Source organism: Xenopus tropicalis, chromosome 8, assembly GCF_000004195.4.
Source record: "Xenopus tropicalis strain Nigerian chromosome 8, UCB_Xtro_10.0, whole genome shotgun sequence".
Lineage (NCBI taxonomy): Eukaryota > Metazoa > Chordata > Amphibia > Anura > Pipidae > Xenopus > Xenopus tropicalis.
In genome coordinates, this window is record NC_030684.2 from 123,742,302 (window position 1) to 123,756,851 (window position 14,550).

Below are 14,550 nucleotides of genomic sequence, written 5' to 3' on the forward strand. Positions count from 1 at the left end.
ATAAATTATTTCTTAGTTGGAATTAAGTACAAGGTACTGTTTTAATATCACAGAGAAAAAGGAAATAATTTTCAAAATTGTAATTATTTGTTTATAATGGAGTCTATGGGAGATGGCCTTCCTATAATTCTGAGGATAACATGTTTCTGAATAATGGGTCCCACACCTACAATATGAGTAGCTTTAAAATTACTTGGTATTCTTTAACCTAACATTACGGTATATGTATTTTCATAGTTCTGTGAATTTTGATATTACAGGTTAGGGATCCATAATCTGGAAACCAATTATCCAGAAAGCTTCAAATTATGGGAAGGCCATCTCTTATTCCAGGTTTCAAAATGAGTTTCCTTTTCTTTGTAATAATAAAACAGTACCTTGTACATGATCTCAACTAAGGTAGAATAGGTTTATGTTCTTCAAAACGCCAAGTCCTAAGCATTCTGGATTACAGGTTCTTTACCTATATATATTTTTCAATTTTATCATAGTGTGGAATTAAAAAAATAACAGAGTAATTATTGGTTTGAAAATGTTATTACTCTACCCCAATGTATTCTGTTTTCTGCAAAACATGCCATAGACATGACATAATATTCTTTAAGATTACTCTTCAAACTTCACTATGCTTATAAAATGCAGATGAGTTGAGATGCCCATAGTCAAAATCATTTTCCTCGGTTTCTAGTATTTCTCCCTGTGATATACTGTTTGCTGTTCATTTCTGGGTGCAGTAATATTATATAACATTTTGGGGAAAAGATGCAAAAAAGACACCCAGCACTTGAAGAGAGAATGGCAAAGATTTCTACTGCCACTGTCTGTTTCCCCTTGGTACTGAGATAAGCAGGTATAAATGTCACCCAAACACTGGCAAATACCAACATACTGAATGTAATGAACTTGGTCTCATTAAATGTGTCAGGGAGCATCCTAGCCAGAAAGGCAACAAATAAACTAACGGAAGCTAAGAGACCCATGTACCCCAAGACACAAGCAAATAACACCCTGGACCCCTCATTGCACTCAATCACTATTATTCCTATTTCTGCTGCCATATTGAACTCTGGAAATGGAGCGTCTGTGGTCAGCCAAACTATGCATAGAATTATCTGAACCATGGTACACACTGGGACAATATAAATGGGTATTCTTAGTACCACTAGTTTCTTTAGTTTACTGTTTGGATTTGTAGCACTAAATATCATTACGACAGTGATAGTCTTTGCTAGTATGGTAGAAACACAAAGTGAAAAAATGACAGCAAACATGACCTGGCGTATCATGCACATTATCCGGTTGGGTCTGCCAATGAATGCCAAGGAACACATGAAGCCAAACATGAGGGAGATGAGAAGTAGGTAACTGAGATCTCTGTTATTTGCCTTCACTATGGGGGTCTTTCTTTTGATTATAAACAGGCAGAAAACTGAAAATGTGAGGAGACAAAACAAGACTGAAATACAAGCTAAAGCAGAGCCCAGAGTCTCTTCATAAGAAAGGAACTGAATGAGCTTTGGTAGACACTCTTCTTTTCCACTATCAGGCCATTTGTCTTCTGGGCACTTGAGACATTTACTGCCATCTAGATTAACAGAAACAATATTATACAGAGAGAAGAAGGCACAGTACAAATGCCCCAGGAGGTGGGCCCCTTCATTCTGTGGCAGTAAGGCCTTTCCATACACAAACCTGGTGTGAAGTAATTGGATGCGGCTGCAGATGGGAATGCTTAATATTGGTTGTATTCGTACCATATGTACATGATTGCAATCTGAATCACAGCGTGTGTAAAAAGTATAAGTACAATGGATTTTGCACTACATATTTGTGACTGAAAATTGCAACACTGATCAGATGTGTCTAAAAGTATTCAATGGCATTCTTCCAATATTGCATGTACTACTGACTTTGTTTAAAATGTTGGCACGACCTATAATGTGACTTAAATCTGCATTAGAATGTGTGCGAGTTAAGCCTACACACAACAGTGACTACATGCTGCCTCTAGAAGTACTTAAAGACACACCTTGAATCTGCATCTGTTTATTTGCAGTATGTTTGTTTATTGTTAAGTTACAGGGTCTGACATTGGTATCAAGTACAAAGCAAGTGTAACTGAAGTCATGTTGTACCTAGGAATATATATGGCAATGCATCCCTGCAGTGGTAAATAACAGTACCACATAACTAATTTGGACCATGGAGTGATACAGCTCCTTAATAAAGTATTAAAGTCAACATAGGAGGTAATGGCATCTGCACTATCTGTATTTAAACATAAATTGAATGTTTTTCTTAAAAGAAATTATGTCAGACTATAACAGTTATCAGAAACCCATTATCCAGAAAGTCCCGAACTATGAAAAGGCCATCTCCTATAAATTCCATTTTAATCAAATAATTCACATTTTTAAAAATGATTTCCTTTTTCTCTGTAATAATAAAAGAGTACCTTGTTCTTGATTCCAACTAAGATATAATTAATCGTTATTGGAGCCAAAACAATCCTATTGGGTTTAATTACTGTATAAATAATTTTATTAGCAGTTTTAAGGTAGGAGATCTGAATTACGGAAAGACCCATTATCTGGAAAACCCCACTTCCTGAGCATTCTGGACAACAGGTCCCATACTTGTACCAGTTAAAATGAAGGAAATGAATGTGCCACTGAGGGCATCATTATTAAAGCACCCTGTTCTGTTTATTTATACAGAAGAAGAATGGTAGTATTATGATAAAATAAGAAGAACGGATTGAACTGTAGATTTCTTCCTCAACCTTAATATCTATTATCCAATAACTAAATGATAATGTTACAAACCATATGGGTTGAGAATCTCTCCTTCAGAACATGGCAGGCAATCAAAGCAGCAGATCTTCTGCCCCTGAATTGCAGCTCTTCTGTAGCCTTTGGGGCATGGATCACTGCAAACCGAAACCGGGACCTATGAAGAAATTATAATAATTATGTATTTGACATCCTGGGTATGACTCATTTCTAACTGATAAATAAATAGTATATAAAAAGTTCATGAAATCAAATTAAATCTGCCCAATTCAATTAACCCTTTCACTGCCAGCCGTTTCAGTTTAGGGGCCTTTCCTCTGGGGGACTTTTAGTTTACCCAGGAAAACAATATATTGTTTTTTTCAGGACAACCTAAGCTTTCAAAATATGGTAGAATTTTGGTTTAATTCCAATTCTGTAACAAGATATAGGCTTCTAAATGTCTCAAAAAAAATTTAAAAAATCACATTTTCCATAATATAAACACACATACCAGAAACAAAAATTATTTTATGCACAAAAATACAACTGATTTGGAAAGTCCCATGTCTCCTGAATGTGCCAATACCAAATATATATAGTTTTATGAAGATTTCTTACTTGTATAGGTCAAAAACTCCCAGCAGTACACTACCAAATTTCCAAAGCTTCAGAAAGCGGCATACTTTAGATTTCAAGGGCAAAAAATTCACTAACAGAAGGTTTATCCCAGAAAATTACACATTTGTGGAAAGAACAGATTCTTGGGAATCCAGAATAGGCACAACTGTCTGTCTACTCCAAACTATCAAGTCGCAATGCTTTCCTAAAGTTATTGGTTTTTATCAAAATTTGTGAAATTTTTTAAAAAATCACTTCAAAGATTCCAGTCTATAGTATCTTATCTCCTACAGGTCATAAAGTAACCAAATAAAACACCCAAAATATGAACACCAGGGGTCCACTGAACAGTTTGATGAACAATATGTTTAGGTTTACCTAAGTATGTGGCATGTAGGGGCCCCAATGTGAACATACCCCCATATGATCAATCATTTCTGTAATTTCAGCTCCAGCAAAAGCAACACAATTACATCATTATATGTGGGATAAAGCTAGTAAAAAGTACACTCACCTCAGAAAGTCATATATTTTTGGAAAGTACACATTTCTCCGAATCTAAAATGGGTACCCATGTCTTTCTACTCCACAGTACTAAGACGCAAAGTTTTTCTAAATGTAGCAATTTTGATGACATTTACAAAAATCCCTCAAAGCCCTCCACTTTGCAGCATCTTATCTCCCACATAGCATTAGGTACCAAGATAAAACACCCTAAATTTTGAACACCAGGCATCCGTTGAACAGTTTAATGCCAAATATGTATAGGTTTACCTAAGTATGTGGCATGTAGGGGCCCAATGGGAACATACCCCCATATGATCTATCATTTTAGCTCCTGCAAAATCAACACATTTACATCCTTCATGTGGGATATTGGTACAAAAAAAGTACACTCACCCCAGAAAGCCATATGTTTTTGGAAAGTACACATTCCCCTGAATCTATAATGGGTACACATTTATTTTTACTCCAAAGTACTAAGCCGTAAAGCTTTCCTGTTTGCTGATTTTTATGACATTTCAGAAAATTGCCTAAAAATGTCGCAATTTGCCGCATTTATCTCACACAATTTCTTGCATACAGAGGAAAATTGCCCCAAATAGGAACACCTAAGGTCTACTGAACAGTTTGATGCCCAATATGCATAGATATACCAAAGTCTGTGGTATGTACTGGCCCCTGAAATGAAAATAGTGCATAAGGATTTCTTGCCGGCCAACTCAGCTTTTGCACACAGAGCCCCCTGACAGCGTATTATGTGCCGTAACCCCCCTAACTATACAGAAAACCATATATTTTTGGAAAGTACACATTCTGACAAATCCAACACCGGTAAAGAATCCTTTCTACACTGAAGTACCAATCTGCAAAGCTTTCCTAAAGTTAGTGGTTTTTATGACATTTCAGAAAATCGCCTAAAAATTTTGCAATTTTCTGCATTTATCTCACACAAATTCTTGGGTACAAAGGCAAATCACCCCAAATAGGAACACCTAAGGTCTACTGAACAGTTTTATGCCCAATATCTATAGATATACCAAAGTCTGCGGTATGTACTGACCCCAAAATGAAAATAGCGCATATGGATTTCTCGCCTGCCAACTCAGCTTTTGCACACAGAGCCCCCTGACAGCATATTATGTGCCGTAACCCCCCCTAACTATACAGAGACCCCCAGAAAACCATATATTTTTGGAAAGTACACATTCTGATGCAGAAGTGAATGGGAGCTGCCTGAGGCAAACTGTAATGCTCTTGGTTTAAAAAGGTTTTCATGAATTTTTCATTTGTAAGTGCAAGAAAATTCTTACAAAAATGAGGCTTTCAAGGTTTTTGCATTTAATCTACTTCTTTTTTTTCTTTGTGATATTTAGAAAAGGCTGTTGAGAAATTACTTGACATTCGTGGCTTTAGTGAAAAATATATTTTTTTGTGGTTTCAGAAACCACTTAAACTACTAAAATAAGAATGTTGATAAATGGGTTGTCTTTAACTCATTATTCGCTAACATTGTTCTTTACTTCCTTTGCTGTTGCCTAACTACACATCTGACCGTTACCTAGTAGATTTTATGCTAAAAGATTTTTGATGCAGCAAACACTGCCATCCCATAAATGATAATATTGGCAACCCTTTGATGCCACTTGCATGATTTACCAAAGTCCAATAAAACTTACTTGGCTGTGTCCTCCATTCCATAAAATCTTGTTTAGCTGAATACTGAGCCCCTCGCCATTTAGAGAGCCGGAATCAAAACTACCAATAGAGACATACTGATTACTTCCATTAGGGAACAGCTGCCAGTTCAAAATCTCCACAGACTGAGGGACATCCCCATTCTCATCAAAATATATTCTTTTTCCTGCTGTGTTGTTGAAGTCTACCTTTCTGAGGTAATGAAGCAGCTAGGAGAAAAGATGGCACTATTTGTATAATTCGTTTTCAAAGATTAAGAATGCTGGAATACAGAATCATTGCAGAGAGAAAGTTTCATTAATGGAAGCTCAAAGCCACTTAATTTAGTTTGCTCTTATTTTTGCAGTGCACGGCGATAACTTTGTGTGTCTGCAAAATTTACAAATATTGAGCGAGGTTTTTCAGAGAGGTCTTGGCTTTCTTTTCAGGGATGTTAAGGTAAAAGCTAGTCAAGAAGGTAAAATTAAGAAGAATGTCAGGGCCATATGTAACCCTCCCTTCCGAACCTCAGGATCCCCCCACCCCAGGAGTCATCCCCAAAAAGGAAAAAGAAAATTCTTGGCTTATTCACTGCCTGTCCCATGCACAGGGCAGGTAAGTGAAATTCAAGATAGTCAAGGTTATCTCATGGTTTATCACAAGAAAATTCATGTATTAGATTAAGAGAATAGGGGAAAATTGAAATGCATCTCAAATTGAATCTTGGACATTTCTCATTAAATTGAATCTGGCCCAATGCGTTATAAGGTCCTCACATGAGTGCAGTTGTGGCAGTTAGAATAGGCAAACTCTGAAGATATAGACTTATACTATAGTCACATGTAAAAACACTACAAACTTATAAAACAATCCAAGACCTTTGTTAACTGGTGAGCAACAATGGAATCTGGAAGATGTAACAATGAGAAATATAAAGCCTTATGTCAGGTTGGCTAATGGTCACAAAATAAGTAGCCAATGGCACTATTACGTTACAGCTGACTTTCTCATATACCAGACAAAACTGTTCCTAAGGCTATGAATTAAATATTAATGACTTTTTTTTTTAAACAGATCACAGGAGATTAATGTAATATAAATGGAAGTGGTGCATTTTACATGATGATGACATCAAATAGACTGTAACTGTAGGCACATTCAACATTAAAAGGGTTGTGTTAACTTTTAATATGATGTAGAGAGTAATATTCTGAGACAATTTGCATTTTGTCTTCATTTTTAATTACCGTATATACTCGAATATAAGCCGAGTTTTTGAGCACTAAAAATGTGCTCAAAAAGTAGCCCTCGGCTTATACTCGAGTATATGGCATGATGTGCCCGATGTGCCCCCCGACAGACTTGTGTCCTTGCGTACCTGTGCCCGCGCTCTCCCTATGCCAGCTTCCCAGAACGCCATCCTAACCGTTCGCTCTTCTCCTGTGCGCTCTGCTCTTCTCCTGTGTACGCTTCTGATCTGCTTGGCGCCGCAGTCGCGCCAGTGACGTCACGCGCCCCCTTCAGTTACTCATGGCCTGATCTTACAAGGTCTAAGATCAGGCCATGAGTAACTGAAGGGGGCGCGTGACGTCACTGGCGCGACTGCGGCGCCAAGCAGATCAGAAGCGTACACAGGAGAAGAGCAGAGCGCACAAGAGAAGAGCGAATGGTTAGGATGGCGTTCTGGGAAGCTGGCATAGGGAGAGCGCGGGCACAGGTACGCAAGGACACAAGTCTGTCGGGGGGCGCCAGTAATGGTCTGCAGTATATCCAAACTGAACTGCAAGACATTTACAAACTTGGGGGATTGTGTGGTAAAAGACACTGGTCTGTATTAGTCTGACTATTTTATACTTCCTTCAAAGACTGGTCCTAGAACTGAGGTGGATTTTACTTCATGGCTGCCACCACATCATAAATAACTCTTGTAATTTTTAGAACAATTTACAGAGCCTAAAGGGTATGCAATTAATCCTAAACGATTTTGCTATGTAGGAGTCAGGGGAAACTTTATCTTTGAATTTTAGATTGATGGTTTCTGGTTAATAAAAAATTATTTTGTTTCACCGACACTTGTAATCCATGCATTTATAGTATCAAACTGGAAAGGGCTATTGTCATTGCTGTTTTTATTACCTTAGGTATTGGTAGAACATCACAGATTACCAATGGCTGCACCAACTCCTGTACTATTTCTGCTAATCTTAAATGTGCTTTTCTTGGTAATCAATATAGACTTTGGAATCCCATGACCTTCAGCTGCTGTTTATACACAATCATAACTGAGCAAATGACTTTCTAAATGAAACTGTGCATTTGGTTTTGGCTATAATAAATAAATCTTTTTGGGATACTCAATTAAACCAAAGTGTGAGCACACTTTGTGTGCTGGCTCACTCGCACCAGCCCTACTGGTGACACCCTAGGCTTATACTCGAGTCAATAGGTTTTTCCAGTTTTCTTAGGTAAAATTAGGTACCTCGGCTTATGTTCGGATCGGCTTATACTCGAGTATATACGGTATTTGTGGTTTATTAATTATTTAACTTTTTTCAGCAACTCCAGTTTTTTACCCACTGTGCACTGCTATTTAGACATATCCACATTCTTGATATCCAAAATATCTCATACAAGCAACAGTTTTATGGGGATAGGTGCCTTAAATATACCCAACAACACAGAGAGTTCTGTATTAAGCTATTTCATAATTACATTAAATTGAATTCATTTTTTTTTAGATATTGCACATAGATAGCAGAATAGTTCAACTACATAAAGGAACATCTAATGAAATCATAATATACTGTAACAATATATACAATGGCTTTTTGGCACTGGCTTTAATGAAACATTCCTATGAAATGAATGAATGCAGCTCCCTCACACAACTTAATCTGTGCATTATATACAGTACCTGCCAAGGCCGGTGGTTATAAATATCAGCACAAGATCCATTCTTGAAAGGCCCTTTCCCTGGGACACAGTTCTTCATCTGGTGCAAAGCATGAGCTACTGCAAAGACTGCATTATGTGTTCTATATGAATATATAAAGTTATAGACATCATATATATTGGGATCAATACTGTCCAGTCTCTCCTCTCCTGTGCACCAAACAATGTCTTCTTTAAGCAGTGCTGGAGATGTATTATTGACTGCATCATTTACTGGCCAAATACAGTGAAAAGCATTCTCCCAAAATGACTTCATGTAAGGATCATCTGGAAATATGGTAGGATGGATGCTATAAAGAAACTCCTTAAAGCCTGGAATTTTCCCCTTTTGAGCTGCTAATCCAAGGCTCCCATTTAAGGTTGTTAAAATGTCTTTCCTATGGAAATTAGAAGAAATGGACCAGCCTGAGGTTCCCACCCACACTTTGTCAGTGATATTATGAAAAGAAGCCTGTTCCATTAAAGGGACAAGGTTTTCCATGGTACTGAATAAAATGATCACTGTTGCTCTGGATCTCTTGACAAGACCAATGATACGGTAGACAGACTCCATGGAGCTGATTATAGGAAGTGTCTCTTGAAATGCAATGCATCCACCATTCTTCTCTATTTCTCTAGATACAATTTGAGCACTTGATATCCCCACATCATTATTTGAGGATATAACACCCACCCAGGTCCAGTTGAAGTACTTAACCAACTGAACAATTGCAAAACATTCATTGTCACCATTATGTATTGTCCTGAGGAAGGATGGGAAATTAATTTTATTGCTCAACAAAGGCAGCCCAGAAGCATAGCTAATCTGTTGAAAAATAACAGTAAGAAAAACAGATATAGCTCAACTCTATCATTCTGTGGATAGTTATATATCCCAAATTACGCATTGGTTACATAATTACACTTGTACTGGCTGGAAAAAGACACTTGCCCTTCCATTTTACCCCTAAAGGGAACACCCAACACTGCTAGTCCAGAGAAAGGTTTTGCCAACAATGCCTCTAGTGCAAGAACAAAGTTATAAGAGGACTCCTTGTTAGCAATCAGGTATTTATTCTAAATCAACTAATCTGGGTAATAAGATAAGACGTTTGACTTTAAAGAGATGTTAATGTCAATGGTAGCTGCTAATTGGTTGCAGTAGGTGACTAGATCTGTAGAAAACATTGCACCTTTTATTACATAATGCCTCTATTTATTAGAGGGATATTGTTATGATTTTTATGGTATAAGTTTTATTTCTAAATACTTTTATTTCTACTGTTAACATAGCAAATGATTCACTCTACTATTTAAAATTGTATTCTTGAACCAAGAGTTGTAATATTGGTGTGTAGGTGCCATCTCTAAAGAGAACAGTGTTCAGTACACAGTGAAAATTTTTTATCTTCTGTGTTTTTGTGACTAAAATTCACATGGTTTTAAGTATTTGAACCTTGCAACGAATCCTGGATTAGGTGCATCCCTATTTTCAGCAAACTGTGTCAAAAGATCATGCGCTAATGCCATTTTTAACATAGCATGCCATTAGTGACACATTAGCCACAACTTCACTCTGGTTTATGAAGTTGTGTTAGTTTTGACACATCAGGCGTATTTACTGTAGGCACAACTCACTGTGTGGCTGGAATTCTGGGAAAAATGTTCCAATTTGCATCTTGAAACTGCACTTTTAACACTAGACTGCACTTATAAATAACCCTTGTGACTGTAAATGAGGCATATAATTCAGTATTAGCATTTATGATCCTGTGGTTTTTATTCTAATTACAATCACAGAGAGTAGTTTAACATTACTACAAAGGGGTAATGTACCTGCGGATATCTGTACAATCCCAAGATCCTTGCTAGGGGCTCTGAGGCCTTAGAGGGCAAGTCGCCAACAATAGCCAGTGGCATAAGATCCTTGTTGCAGTGAAAGTTTGGCACTCCATATGTTTTCCCAGATAAAATCCATGTTGCTCCTATTAGTGACCGTATCTCATTATAACAGGAATCATAGAGGTGGAAGCCCAGTGTTATATTGGGTAAAAGATCATTTGATTCATTAATTTCCATGATTGCAAACTCCATTGCGAGTAATAAGCGATAAAATCTAATAAAAAAACTTATAAACAAAAGAAAAGAAACTGTCAAAAGGACAAAGTGTTCAAAGGACTACTGTCCTGTTATGAGGTGGAAGATCACATAAAACTCACGGATAAACTGTGGGAATGATTTTGTGTTTCGATCTGATTGGAGAACAACTCAGAGAGATCCAATAAGATTGTAGCTCACTTCTAAAGAAAGAAAATCATGGCCACCACTTAGGAAAGAGAAAAGAGGGAGGTTTGGGCTGAATGTTTACTGCTCCCTCTCCAGGGAAGGCTTTTCTGGGGGAAAGGGTTAAAGTACAGGAGTAACCAGGGGAAGAAGGAAGGAAAGGGGGATACTGAAACTGAGCCGGAGGGAAATGGGCATTCATAAAAGTAATTTTGTGGGGAAATAGAAAAATATAAGGTAAAAAAATACCAAGGTAGAGCATATAGGGACCATGAGGAGAAGGGGGGGGGGCATTGCCTGCAATGAGTCGGATACTGTAGTTTTCAGTGCTGGGCAGCATAGAGACATTTAGAAATATTGAGTGATATTTAGTAACTGGTCCTCATTTTATTATTATTTTGTGTGTTTAGTTATTTAACTTTTTGTTTAGCAGATCTCCAGTTTGGAATTTCTGCAGCTATCTGGTTACTAGGGTCTCATTTACCTTGGCAACCAGGCAGTAGTTTGAATGAGAGGCTGGAATATGAGTAGGAGATGGACTAAAATCAAAGATAAGAAATAAAAAGTAACAATTTGAGCAATTTGATGGCATCTATTATCTGAAGTGCTCAGTGTTTTCCAGGGGGTGAGGGTTTTATGTAATTGGGATTACCATACCTTAAGTCTACTAAAAAAGTAAACATTAAATAAACCCCAAAATTATTGTTTTGCAACCAGTGTGGATCAATGCAGCTTATACAGAGAAAAATAAATAATAAGAAACCATTGAAATGAAGGACCTATAATTTTGAGCTTTCTGGATACTGGGGTTTCCAGATAATGGATTCTAAGGGGCCGATTCACTAAAGGGCGCAAAAACTAGTTTTATTTATAGCACGCATTAAAAATATTATCACTTCTTATATTTTAAGAATTAACGATTGATTCACAAAAAGGACACTTGTCTGAATTCAGAAGCGGTTTTATTGACGTTATTTATCTGGCGATGACATGTTTTTAAGCGTTATTTTAAAGCATGCAATATATTTATGCATTATTTCGTAGCACGTGATATTAGTGCACCGTATTACGCACGTAAATGTTACACGACATATACCACATGACTTCCTCCATTTTTCCCATTTCTGTTGCAAGATGGAGGACATGGAAAAAGCAGCTGGAGTGCTTCTAAAAAATCCCTTGGCAAGGCAAACAAGGGAGAGGAGGGGCAACAGCGATATTTCACACATAAGTGGCGGTAATAAACAACTGAAAAAAATGTTGGAGGCATGAGGGCTCACACATGCCAAAAAGGAAAGAACACAGTACAAAACACCAGCAGAGGCCACAATCCTCAAAACTCACAATTGAAAACAGAAAGGAACAAAGCAACTTCTATATCAGAGTTTTAGCCCAAACCACCAAACATGCAAGTGTTAGTAAATGTTAATTGAAAATTGAAATACCTATTCATGTTGATGTCAGCAGTGACAGTTCAGATGACAGAGCACAAACCCAATACCAAATACCCAACACAAACTCAATACCAAAAAAAACCATGTGCAAGCAGTCAAACTTGTGCAACTTCACATATCAGTGACAGTGAGGATAGAGGCCTGGCTACAGTAGCAGCCCAAAATTCTCTGATACAGAACTTACACAGAAAGATTATTGACCTCAGGAAGTAAGAGCACTACTTATGTACCCAAGGCTGTTGAGTACAACAACAAATTAATACAGTAAATAGGGGGGTCATTACCATAATATTCCCAAAAATTGTTAATTCCCTGTACTCTCCTTTATGAAGGAGGATCATTCTGGAAGCATTGTTCATTACAGAATATAAGGGAGAGCGATGGGAGTTAGTGAGGCCGGTTAGTAGCAAGTTGCAGTAGTTTAGTAGGGTTAGTGTCAGAGCATGCATTACTATTCTATTTGTTACACTTGAAAGAAAGGGATTCTTTGGGCAACAATAAGTAGCAAAAAGTGACAACTTTGTGATGGGATTGCTTATTGGACCCAAAACAATAAAAGCATTGATATATTTTGTTTAGGTGGAACTGGAGGTGGTCCTTCTAAAAAGGTTTCCTTCAACACGTATGACAAAATGCTTATGTCTGTTATAAATGGAGACTGCATAACTGGTGTCGATGGTGTTTTTGATTCTGACAGAAATATCACCAAAGATAGGTCTAATGACATTAATAGAAGTGTATTTTCCCTTGCAGAGAAGCTCATTAGTAATAGAATACAATTTTATTCAAAACACATTCATCATTAACAGCTGTCAGAAGCAAAGGCAGACAATTGTCACTTTCTAGCATTCCAGGTAATATTGTTTCCTAAGTTTTGAGGACACATGGTTTGTGTCAGGCTTCTGCAATAGAGATGTAGCGAACTGTTCACCGGCGAACTAATTCGCGCGAACATCGGGTGTTCGCAAGTCCGCAAATTCGCGAACTTTTCGTGATGTTCGCAATTTGGGTTCGCCGGCACCGAAAAAATCGCAAAACTTACGATAACGGTACGAATGCTCCGAAAAAGTCGCAAAACTTACGATAACGGTACGAATGCTCCGAAAAAGTCGCAAAACTTATGATAACGTTACGAAAGCTCCGAAAAAGTCGCAAAACTTACGATAACGTTACGAAAGCTCCGAAAAAGTCGCAAAACTTACGATAACGGTACGAATGCTCCGAAAAAGTCGCAAAACTTACCATAACGGTACGAATGCTCCGAAAAAGTCGCAAAACTTACGATAACTTTACGAAAGCGCCGGAAAATACAAAAAAAAATCGCAAAATTACCGATCATTTCGAAAAACGGCGTGTGTCAATTTTTCAGAGGTTTTTGCCCTTGATCCCCCTCCTGCATGCCACTGTCCAGGTCGTGGCACCCTTTAAACAACTTTAAAATCACTTTTCTGGGCAGAAATAGGTTTTCTAGGTTTTAAACTTTGCCTTCCCATTGAAGTCTATGGGGTTCGCAAAGTTCGCGAATATTCGCAATTTTCGGCGGAAGTTCGCGAACAGGTTCGCGAACTTTTTTTTTGAGGTTCGCTACATCCCTATTCTGCAATGGCATGAGAGTGAATTGTGTCCGTGTATAATGCAGCTGTTTAAATGAGAGAAATACAGTGTATTGGTAATAAGATAGGTGTGTTATTGGACATGAGTGTCTTGCTGGGTTAGGTGCAGTCAGTTAATCTTGTACTTATGTGCAGTCAATCTTTCAACCTTTTTTTTGGCCTTGCAGTGTGTATGGCTAAAGATTGTACCTTTTTTCTTCATTTTGAATGAATGTCCACAAATACATTTTTAACATCAACTTTGTAATGTCCAAAAATAACAGAATGACATTATTGTCCATTAAGTTGTATGTTTCATGTCAAGATGAACATCACTGAAAAGATATGAAAAAATATATCCTCTTTTTTAGATCAATGTCCAAGAGTTCATGGGGTTGGAAAGCCAGCAAGACAGCTCCACAGAGAACCCCAACAATCTCCTGAAATTGAAAAGAGGTTTATTGTTGATGATAATGCAAGACAGTGTCCTGAAAATGTTAGTGATTAGGTTGTAGTTTCTGCTGATGCCAAAAAAAACACAACATGTTTCGGGCAATGTGACGCCCTTTATAAAGGGCGTCACATTGCCCGAAACATGTTGTGTTTTTTGGTCTGAAATAAATAGCATTTTAGCAGAATTCTGCTTTATGGTGCTCTCCTCTATATGTGGATTGTATTGAATGGCTCAGCGGTGTGCCTTGCGAGGATTGATGCATCAAG

General features: G+C 37.6%; 1 protein-coding gene across 1 annotated transcript; it reads right to left on the bottom strand.

Moving 5' to 3' along the window:
• Window positions 1-668: 668 nt before the first annotated feature.
• Window positions 669-10,595, bottom strand: LOC100498262 (extracellular calcium-sensing receptor). The gene is made up of 5 exons (XM_012968858.2): window positions 10,338-10,595; window positions 8,485-9,327; window positions 5,573-5,800; window positions 2,826-2,949; window positions 669-1,585 (listed from the first exon to the last, which is right to left on the bottom strand). Exons 1-5 carry the CDS (start codon window positions 10,593-10,595, stop codon window positions 669-671), a joined length of 2,370 nt encoding a protein of 789 aa, XP_012824312.2.
• Window positions 10,596-14,550: the final 3,955 nt, after the last annotated feature.